At 41.4% G+C, this 11,362-nt stretch overlaps 1 protein-coding gene across 1 annotated transcript in view; it reads right to left on the minus strand.

Annotated features, from left to right (window-relative positions):
* LOC145987711 (puratrophin-1-like) overlaps positions 1 to 11,155 on the minus strand; it is a 984,553-nt gene extending 973,398 nt beyond the window's left edge. Inside the window, exon 1 of the mRNA XM_083122282.1 lies at positions 10,721 to 11,155. Coding sequence (XP_082978408.1) covers positions 10,721 to 10,795 — 75 coding nt within the window. The 5' untranslated portion in view covers positions 10,796 to 11,155. The remainder of the gene's footprint in view (positions 1 to 10,720) is intronic.
* Between the last annotated feature and the right edge of the window lie 207 nt (positions 11,156 to 11,362).

Consider the following 11,362-nt stretch of genomic DNA (forward strand, 5'->3'; position numbering starts at 1 on the left):
CAAGCGAAGGGGAAGCAAGAGAAAACAAATGACTGTCCTTTTAGGTGTGTGAGTTTAGCGGGGTTACAGCGCCTAGAATAACGTAGTCTGGAAAACGGCATGCTTCTGCGCTCTCTGGATGGTTCCACTCGAAAATGATCCGCTAGAGGCGCTGGTGTTGACCCCGGTGCTTGGTGTTCGACTGCTTATAATGGAAGTAAATGGGGTTTTCGCTGCAACGTCTGATTCTTTTACATGAAGCATTTCTATGAATGTGATAATTGCTATGATATTTGGTACAGTGGTCGCGAAGATATTAACGAACATTCTAGACAGTCGACCACGTCCTGTTATCGTCATACTTTCGTTAATAATACGGGAGAAAAAATACGCGTGGAATGCTCTTGGAAACTAAATTTTTGTGTATGAATTACGTTCATTATTGTTATCATCATCATCATTTCTTTTAAAGATATACACACTGAAGCATTTGTATTTTGATATTTACTGTCTCTTTTCTTCCGCTTTAAACTAATCGCGGCGATGATGATAATGATGATTGCATGAAACGACAAGGGGAACCCCACAAAACTTTCTTAGTGCCATCGACATGAGTGTAAGGAAACTTTCAAACCAATGGGACAAGCGACACGGGATGTTCACATTGTCACACTAGTGACACACACTTCCAGACTGTAAAATAGCATTCATTGCACATGAGGGTCCAAACAGCAAACGACACGTTCATATGGCGTATTCGCGTGCTACTTGTTACTTCGGTCGGAAAGCTCCTTAAAGGAAGGGTGCTGAGACCGAAGCGACGCGCTACAGGGGGAGTTCCCAACTAAGTGACAAGCGACATGGTGCCTTCAGTCTATTAGCAAGCGTTGCTTGCGAACAACAGATAGGCGACACGATAAGCAACACGTGTCGCTTTGTCGCTTCTGCGTCGCTCAAACTGGGCCATTTCCTCAATAGCTTGCAACATGTTGCCGTGGTTTGTTGTTCGCACATACGCGATGCAATGAGTGTCTTGCTTTAGTGAGATTGCGCACCAAAGCGACAAGCGGCACGCGACACTTATCGCTTGAGGATTTCACCAACCGAACGCTGGCCTGTGCTTCCCGTCATGCCGCTACGATGTGAAATGTTGCTCTTGATTGGCTCGTTTCCAAGCAACATGTGTCGCTTCGGTGTGAAAGTTGCCTTGGACCGAAGGACCCGTGTCCCTTTGGTGTGAAATCCTCGTATCGTTTGTCGCGTGTCGCTTTGGTGTAAAATCTCCTTGAGGAAACGGTGCAGTCAGAGCTTGTGTCCCTACGGTTCGAAAGGCTGCATTGATTTCCGACTGCTCGCTTTCAAGCGACATTTGTGGTTTGTCGCCTCGGTATGAAATATCTCACAGGATACTATTTATATTCTAATAACATAGAAAAATAAACTCTTATACACAGTCCAAGATCTGACGTCCGGAATCACATTGCGATGTTTCTTCTTGTGTTACGCATGCTATTTATTTATTAAATTTATTTTACTTTTCTTCCCAAATTAATGCCATTTCGTGACTGCAAATCACTCCACAAATATAACTGTTAGCATCAATTCACTTACCGCCTTTCTAGAGAAACAAATCTACACAATATATTCCAAAAACTAAGCCGCATTACTTTCATAACAAAATTAGCACCTGGGTCGATCGCACTGCCATCTACTTGTCATCGTCTCGGGGAACCAGTTTCTTGGGTCGTTTTCCACACTACGTTATTCAAGGCGCTGTAGCTTCTCATACTGGTTCAGCTGTACAGTCTCGGACACTTGTGGGTTGTAACAAACACATTTACTTTCCATAGGTTCGTTACAACTCAGAAGTGTCCGTGACTGTACAAATAATGACGGTGGATGAATACTGGTATCATTTTCGTCTCTATCATGGTAGCAGATGAAGGTACATGGCGGATTGTGTTTATCAATTGTCTATTTCCGTGTTCACGTTATTGCCTGGTAGATACTTGTCAAAGCATGTTGGACTGCAAAGGCGATTTCTCCGCTGTAGTAATTTCACGCTCAAATGCTTCGCGCCAAGTTGACAAGAAATGAACCCTTTTTTTCTACGCTTCCTACGGCGACAGCTGTGTTGTGAGGCACCAGAAGGAGAGAACGCATGAGAAAATAATGTAATGGAGGGTGGATATCAGCTCATTTACGCCTCTCCAAGCCTCAATTGACTTTTCATTTGCTGTTATTAAGGTCACAGAGTATTGCTTTTCAATCTTATAATTCCATCTGTTTCTCCTTCGTTTGTTGGGGTGAGTATATATAGGTCTGGTGCGGGATACATTCAGCTGCTAGCAGTCATCAAAATTAACTGCCAAGAGCTTGGTGATGACAATGACGGGCAGGTGGGCAAGGCACGTACACAGGAATAAATGTAGAGCAATGTTTGCGTTGGAAAAAAACAAGAAAAATAAAATACACAGTACCAAATATTCCAATCAAAACTCTGGAGGGGGTCTACGAGATCATAGTTAAGGCAACACTATTCCATGGCATCGAACTATGGGTCTGGGAGGGAGGGGAAACCGTAAACGTCGAACAGTCAGATTCCTAAAACAAGGACTAGGTGTAAGAAGGGGTATGGCAACATGTGGGGCACTTAGGGAAATGGGAAAATTAAGAGAGGAAGTGGATGCCAAAATGAGGAGCATTAAATACTGGGCAAAACTGATCACCATGGAGGGCGGAAATTTGAAGAAACTTGATCTACAATCACAGATAAGTGGGGTAATGGGAGGCAATGGGTAGCAAAGATAAAGACGGAATTATACGGTATAGGGCTGGGATGGGTGTGGGAATAGGGAACAGAGGGAAGAATTGATGTGCAGATGCTAGGGGCCATACGTGCCAGACTGGAAGACGTTAACAAACAGAAAATTTTGGCAGAATGCGGCGCAAAAATATAGTTAACATCAGCGAAAATAGTGGATACAGATCGAGAATGGGGAAGGAGGAACTACGTGGATTTGTGTGGGGCAAGAGAAAGGTCAGGATTGGCCTGGTTCAGATTGGGGGGATGGACACAAGTTAAACTAAAACGGGAGGACGGGAGCGTAGAATGTTCGCTATGCGGTGAAGACGAGACTAAATTTCACATTCTCCTCCAGTGCAAAGAAACAGGGGAGGCAAGACAAAAATATATCAGGGAAATAAATGAAGCTAACATTGAGAATATAATGACAACCGTTATTAGGAGGGAGAGACCGAGAGGGGGGAGGCGCAAATATGGAATCTGGGCACTTTCTTAAGCTAGGTCTGGGCAAAGAGAGCAAAGAAGCTCAGTGGGGATAGCGAAAATGTGTGAAAGGGGGCTACTAAATAAATAAATAAATCTGAGAAAATTTAGGAATCATTCAGGAAGCAGTGCAAGTATACTGAGAGAATTGAAATGAAACAGACGGTGTTTTTGAACTCCCAAGCAGTATGAATGTGGAAGTAGACAGAGGAGGAAGGGTGTAGGAAAATTGCACTATTTTTTTTATCCTTGTATGGTATGCACAGCTGTAAAGGCTCTATTTGAAATAAATTCTATTCTAAACTTGACCCTCCAAACCTAACAATTCATAACCTACAATTCCGCTTAGATCTACTAATGCGTATGTGGTTAGTATTAGGAGGGCCAGGTTTAGTTCTTAGTAATTAGTTTTAGTCACTGTTAACAGTTGGATGTGCCCCATACCAGACTCGAGTATATAACAGCAGGACCGCAGTTGAGATTTAAGCGAGAGAAGAACTTAATTTGGCGCCAAAATAACAAATTCGCCTCCTCTCGCTTAGGAACATGGTCTTACTCTCCAGTTTGCATTTCCACTCGTAAATAACAACCATTGGCTCAAGAAAAGCTCGCTTTCCGGGGGGAAAATGCCCGGCGTCAAAAAATTCGAAACCCTCATGGTTATTCTTGATTTATCTGTTCTCTTGGGTAATTTGCAGCGTGTTACTACATAATAGGTACATAATAAGTACATACCTTGACATAGGCGCCGACTTCAGAGGGGCAAGGCACTTTCTGCCCTCTCTCCCAAAACCTCAAGAAATATATTCATCACACATAATATATTATTGTTGTCAATCTTGCACCCTCCCGCATATGTATCTGAAGTTAGCGCCTCTGTAACTGTGAACTGATAATACAATAGAACTTGCCATGAACATAGATGCGGGGTTGTTAAAGGTCCAGGAGCCCATAAATTCCAATGGGTTCCTGGACCTTCAAATTCGGTCCAAGTTGCGTATTGTTTCATTGAAAAAAGGTTCCTGGACCGTATTATAATTGATCCGCAAAAAAGGTTCCTGGACAGAATTGAAATTCATTGTGGAAAAAGGTTCCTGGACCGAATTTAAATTCATTCGGGGAAAAGGTCCCTGGACCGAATTTAAATTCATCCGGATGAAAGTTCCGGCTGGGTTCAGTCTCTGGGTTCTCGGCCTGTGTAGAACCGGTGGCATCGCACCATCATGAGGAAATTGGGGAACTACGAGTGAGTAGCGTAACCGGTCTCGGTTTGGTTTGAGTTGGTGTTTTTAAGTCCACTTTATGCACAGTAAGGCTAATCGGGACTGGACCTACAGTTTAAAGTGGGATCCGAACCACTTGTGCCTCCACCGGGTATCGAACCCGGGAAACCTTGATTACAAGGCAATGACGCTACCACTGCGCCATGGGGGAGGCCCGTAACCGGTCTCGGAAATCTATAACGGCTGGGGGTTCGACGTGCTGACCCCATGTCATCCCATACTGGTTGAAGAACTCTGCACTTCTAGGTAAGATTGTGGGAGGGAGACTGGCAGTCTGGAGATGGGCCAAGGCCCTTACGGGCTGTAGAGCCAAGAGATTTATACTTGAAAACAATTCGATTAGCATACATTAACGCAGAATTGAATAAGCTAAATTTTGATGTAACTCGTTTTTATGTAGGTCTTCTGCCCAAACTCCAGAATCCATAATGTTTAATCCATTAGTAGTTATTGTAATCCCCTCCTCCACTGGAAATTGTTCAAATACCACTCGGCTAAAACGTTAACAGTTATGTTACTATCCAAATCTTTCCTCCACCTAACGTGCGCCAAGTTAATTAGCAATTCCAATTCGCGGCTTCTCGCGAAAAATACGTGGACGAGAATCAGCTGCTGACACACGGTAAGCCGACTTGGGCAACCAAGGTGAAACATATTGTATATCTGCGCCAACGTGCAATCGGGGTGAAGGCGAAAGATGGTACACGGTGCCGCGCAATGCCGCAGGAAGGAGGGGCAAGGTGAGGCGGTCGCCCATCTCATAATGGGCACCTTGTTCCGCTTAATTAATTAAAGAAGATGCCGTGAGCGTGTGTGTGTGTAAAGTAGATGTATCGTAATGGGGCCTCTTCAACACTGTCCGAGTATCCACAATGAACCGATTGTAGTATATTTTTAAGTGGATTTTCTGTTAATGTAGACGATTGGGATTAACATAGTTAGGGCCGTAGCGAGGGGTAGGCTGAGGTTCCTACTTTAAACTGTAGGTCCACTGGTCCAGTACCGATTAGTATAACTGTACATACAGTGGACTTGAAAAACAGCAACTAAATTCAAATATTTTCTCAAAATGTATTCCTAATGTGTATCCTGTTTGCCCGCAAGCAATCTATTTGAAGCTGGTGCAATTGTCCAATGAATTTCTGTGTTAAAAAGTGAAAGCAAACCAAGCATTGTGTAAACCAGATTGATGAGCTTATAAACACAGATCATAACAAAATATCGCATGTTCTAAAATTCAGACGCTAAAACACAACTGAAATATTCTTAAATACGCTAAACCTTTTTTAAAAATCAAAAACCTATATTATTTTTAATGAGTTTTTTTTGTTTGTTTCAGAATTTGTAGGATGTAAACATCACAAACCACGTCATAAGAAGAAAATATCAAAAGGACGCACATAAAATGTTGGTGCTTGGAAGGGGGAGGGGAGGGGGTAAACCATAATCCTGCCTAGGGCTCCAAAATATCTAGGTAAAGGGCTGAATATTGAGTCATTGGGTGAAGAAAATCGTTACTACTTTACAGCGTGATTTAGTGTCTGAGAATGTTACAGGTACAATGCAGCAGGAGGTAAATTGGATGAAGCAGCAAAGATCGGGGAGGGGGAAGGAGGGGAAAGAAGGAGAATCCCGACACAGGAAGCAGCTACACTTTCACAGGAAATATTTCTGCAACTTCATTCAGCTGAAACACAAAAGAAACCTGAGCCTCAAGCAACAACATGCACTTCAATACAATTCTATGCACCACGACATCTACATTACACTTGCAAGACCAGTATACTGAACTGGGATGATCTGTTACCCACAATGCACTGCAGCAATAACCCTTGTTTAATTTATATTCGCGACGCACGACGCCTCGTTTCGAGCATGCTAAGCAGTACAGCTGTGCGTTATTTTGTTATGATCTGTGTTTATAAGCTCACCAATCTGGTTTACACAATGCTTGGTTTGCTTTCACTTTTTAACACAGCAATTCATTGGACAATTGCACCAGCTTCAAATAGATTGCTTGCGGGCAAACAGGATACACAATTGGAAGACATTTTTAAAAAATGTTTGAGTTGCTGTTTTCAAGTCCACTTTAGTTAGACTAATCGGTACTGGACCAGTGAACCTACAGTTTAAAGTGGGATCCAACCACTATGTGAGCCCTTGATTACACGGCGATGACGTTATGACTACCCCATCGGAAACATTACGAACAAGTGGGAGCAGTTACAGTCCATGTGCAGTGGCGGCGATCAGGGGGAGCAACTGCCCCCCCCCCACTTTTTGCGCTTTTGCCCCTACACTATGCTAAACCTTATCGACCAAGGGAAGGTAAACTGTGTTTGCCCCTCCTCCCCAGTTTTGGCACCTTGCCCCCCCCCCCTATGGTTTTGAAACCCAATCGCCACCACAGTCCATGTAGGCTATGTAGATCTTTGTGTGTAACGTAAAGTACTCAAATAAGAGACACTTGGTTAACGTCTCCACTATAGTCTGCCATTTGTCGGCAACTTCGAAGGTGTCGTGGTCTTTGACGTCAGTTGAAAGTGAGCAACGAGACTGAGACCATGCCGAGTTATTTGTCACACTTCGAACTTTTGTAGTGGTTTTCATTGACGAAAAGAAACATAGTGAAGGTAAGCTACAAAAAAAATATTATTAACGTATAAAATGGTTGACAAATACAGTATTACATATTATAGGATAGATTACTAATACATTTTGATCTGGGACACCCATTTTATTTTTATCCATTGCGTGTCCTAGTAAGAGATAGCTAGGTGTTCTATTAAGAGGTGGTATATCTTATTTAGAACTGATATATATATTTTTTGTACATTTCAGACAAAAAGCTTAGGTGATACTTGATAAAAAAATTAACTTCAATTAATTGCCTCGATTAATGTTCCATATTTTTGAAAACGTATCAATTAAATTATTAATTTCCTCCTAATGTAATTTAAATAACCATTCCAGCTATGAAGTGGAATTAATTGATTCTAGTGACTCGGAATAGCTATAGAGGATGAGGCAGAGTGTCCATTTTCCACTGGACTTCTTTTCAGAGGACACGAAAAGGCTCAGTGTTCTAAATATAGATTGCGGCGCTCATATCCTTTCAATTGTCCTATTTGCTCCAAACAGTGCAAAACATCAAATTAAGGTATCAGTAAAATGATTGTATAAGTCAATCAACCTTACATTAAAATGCTTAAACAAAAATACTTTAATTTCACCTAGAAAATGTCAAATAAAAAATAATGATAATTAATAACCCATGGCGTTACAGCCCTCGAAGAGCTTTAACCTATCTCCCGAATGCCAGTCTCCCTCCCACAATCCTACCTAGAGGTGTTGAGATCTTCAACCGGCAATGGAGGGACGTGGGGCCAGCATGTCGAACCCTCAGTCGTTGTGGGAGATATCCGAGACCGTGTTACGCTACTCTCTCGTAGCTCCCCAATTTCCTCACGATGGTGGGTTTCTCTCCGGTCCTATACACAGACAGAGAACTCAGACTGAACTCTGGCGGACTCGAACCCATGCCGTCCCGCAGTCGGGAGTCCAAAGCACAGCGCCTTGGACCACATGACCACGGAGGAGGACAGAAAATGTCAAATAATTAATAAGAATTTGGTTTTGGTATGAGTTAACCACTATTGCACCGATTCTTCAATTTCAAAATGTTCCTAAATTTTTTTGACGTGTATGTGATTCAACAATGTTATATATTTCTTCAATTTTCAGTTCAGTAATGAATGTTTTGTATATGTTTACAAATTAATTTAAAATAAATGCACGTATCTCTTTCCAAAACACAATTCTTTTCCATTATTTGTATTTTTTTAAAAAAAATTACTGATAATAATAATTGTCTGAAATTTTTATTGTTAATTCTAAAAGTGAAAAATATGTTGTATGTATTCTACCCACGGTCTCGTCTCGACTTAGAAACATCCTCTTGGTCTGGCCTCGAGTCTTATAATTGACACTAAGAACCTAAAATGTGCCTACTTTTATTTTACTCTAGTAGCACATTACAATGCATAAGCTCCTAATAATGCACTTTTCGGTGCATCAAAATTCACAAAATACAAACGCCGGAGATCAACCTTCTGACATCCTGAGAAGGTCAGTGAAGTCACTTTGTAAGAATGTCTCACAAAACTACCGCGTAATGAGAATGGCGTGACGTCATAAACCTTACCGGAAGTGAACGTCAATCCATGCCTGGCCAGGGTTCGAACCTGGAACCTCTGACTTCGTAGCGACCTACATATTAAAATGGGACCCGAACAACTACGTGCCACTGGGGTTTCTCGAGAGCGGAGAGCTCGACTTGCAATCAAGGGGTTTCGGGTTGTGCTTCCGGCGGTGGCGTACTCTACCGCGAGCAATATCTGGGATTCCCTTACTTACTTCTGACGTGTCTTTGAGCCATTTAATTGTGATGTCATTTTATGTTATTAAATTACTTGGACTTGTGTCATAAAGTTAGAATAACTGCAATGGTTTAACCATTCTTCCTTTCAATGCCCTCAAAGAACAAAGAATATGGGTCTATGACGTCATATTTCAGAAATAAATTTTCTTCGCGTAGAGACCTAATTGAATATACATGTATGTAATAGGTCACAGAAATATATAAATTCCATGTATAAACACAAAGAAACAGGACATGTCTAGAAACATGCATGGGCGTCGCCTGAAATTTTTGCAAGGGGGGGGGGGTCGGGCAAATGATAAAAGTTGGATATAGATAAATAATAAGTATTATTACCATGGTTATAAATGTTATTATACAATAATAAATATTATAAACTAACAAAAATAAATTTTGTTCGAAATAATAATAATAATAATAATTATTATTATATAAATGGGAAGACTCGATTCACCAAAGGAGTGAATACCAGCACAACTATTTTCCATTATTTATTATGCATTTTATGCAGTTAGTGTCTGAATGCATTTTGATATTAACCTTTGCACGTCTCGTTCAAGAAAAGGCGGGGGGGGGATTTTTCTTATAAAGTGCGTTGTGTGACCTGTCACCTACAACTGTAATTACGTATTAGAATTTTGAAAACTGTGAAACCATTTCTTATTTGGATGAAATGGTAAAATATAACCTTCTTCCTGTATTTCTCTCTCGATGTTTTCCATCCAATGCATTTTTACTTTGATTACTCTGTTCGAATACTAACTAAATGAACTTTATTTCTGTTCTTAACAATAGGAGTAACAAACTTTCGGCTTTCTTGTGAATCTTTAAATGTACGATGTCAATTTCCAGGGGGGGGGGTCCACCGACCCGTTCGACCCCCCTCCCGACGCCCATGGAAACGTGAACACGGTGTTTTCAATCTTGCATAATAGTTCATCATACTACATAAAGACTTGCTGCGGCGGGCACCAAACCTGCTGCCAACCTCCGTGGAACATTGGTTATCACAGCGCGCTCTACGACGCCAGGGGATCCCGGGTTCCGAGGTTCGAATCCCGGCCCAAGCATGGGTGCTCTTTGTAGATCATTTATCAATATCATCATCATTCATCCTCATCGTCTACATTAGCCAAAACTAACAGAAAAGCCACGCTTCGGTCTGAAAGCTCCCTAACACTTATGTCCTCATCATAGGCGCCGACTCCATGGGGCTTAGGGGGGCTCGAGCCCCCCCAATGTTAATGATGTGGGGGCAGAGCCCCCCAATAATTTTGCTTAAGAGGATCTAATGTATTATTTTTCTTCTCTTGTAAAGTTTACTCTGAACTTTAAATACACATTTGAAATGTTCTAGACCATCAACTTTGGGGGGCTATGACCGGAAACAGCAAAACACATAACTTATAACTATATACTAAGTACGTATATAATTATTATTTACTATTATACATATATTAATCAGGTTCAAACCCTGACCTGGCCATAGGCAAGTGGTGTCCTTTGTAATAAATAATTCTTATGGTACTTCAGTATTATACCTCAATTTCCTTTAATCATCATCGTCGTCACAATCAACTAAAAGAGGCAAAAAAGTGACCTGAAATAATATTTTGGTAATTGAAATCAAGGAGAGTGCATTAAAAGTAATTCCACAAAAAAAAACATTTGAGCTCAACGTTCATAGTAACATAAATATTCTAGAAAACTCATAAAGACCCTACTTACCAACAAATTCCGGTGCAATCCTATGCGAAGTTTTGAATATTTCTTCATAAAAACTCTCCACACAATATAAGCCATTTCACTTAACACTCACAAAACAACGAAGGAACTGCTGGCGTTACTGAACACACATTAATTGCATTACTGAAACTAAAAACCTTGCCACGCCTGTATTTAAAAAACGTGTTATTGTATCACGTCTTGCCGTAAAGTGTTAAAAGTATATTTCGAAATAACGTTTGACACACAAACTGGACAAACACAACGATATAAAGTTGAGAAAAGGCACAGAAAAACGGATGGTTCACTTTGATTTCGACCGCTGTTAGCGTAGTTCACACAACCGAGTGTAGATTGCGCCACAAGCACTACGATCCGCTACGAGGCATTTGCGGCACATAACTGCACGAGGATCTTTACATTGCAAACACAACAGCACCCACACACTGCTTCTTCCAATCCAGCGAAGTGACTGGTGGTAGAGCTTTTGCTGTCGAGGCTATGAGCAGACGAACATCAGCTGATCCGCAGAAAGAAGGTAAAGATTAACGATGAGATAAACGACAATGGAAAGACGGAGAGGGGGAGAACAGGTGGGGTGCATGAAGGCTATCGAACGAACAGACCAAACATATAAGGTTTCAG

This window comes from Lepisma saccharinum, chromosome 5 (assembly GCF_977018435.1).
Source record: "Lepisma saccharinum chromosome 5, izLepSacc3.1, whole genome shotgun sequence".
In the NCBI taxonomy this organism is placed as follows: domain Eukaryota; kingdom Metazoa; phylum Arthropoda; class Insecta; order Zygentoma; family Lepismatidae; genus Lepisma; species Lepisma saccharinum.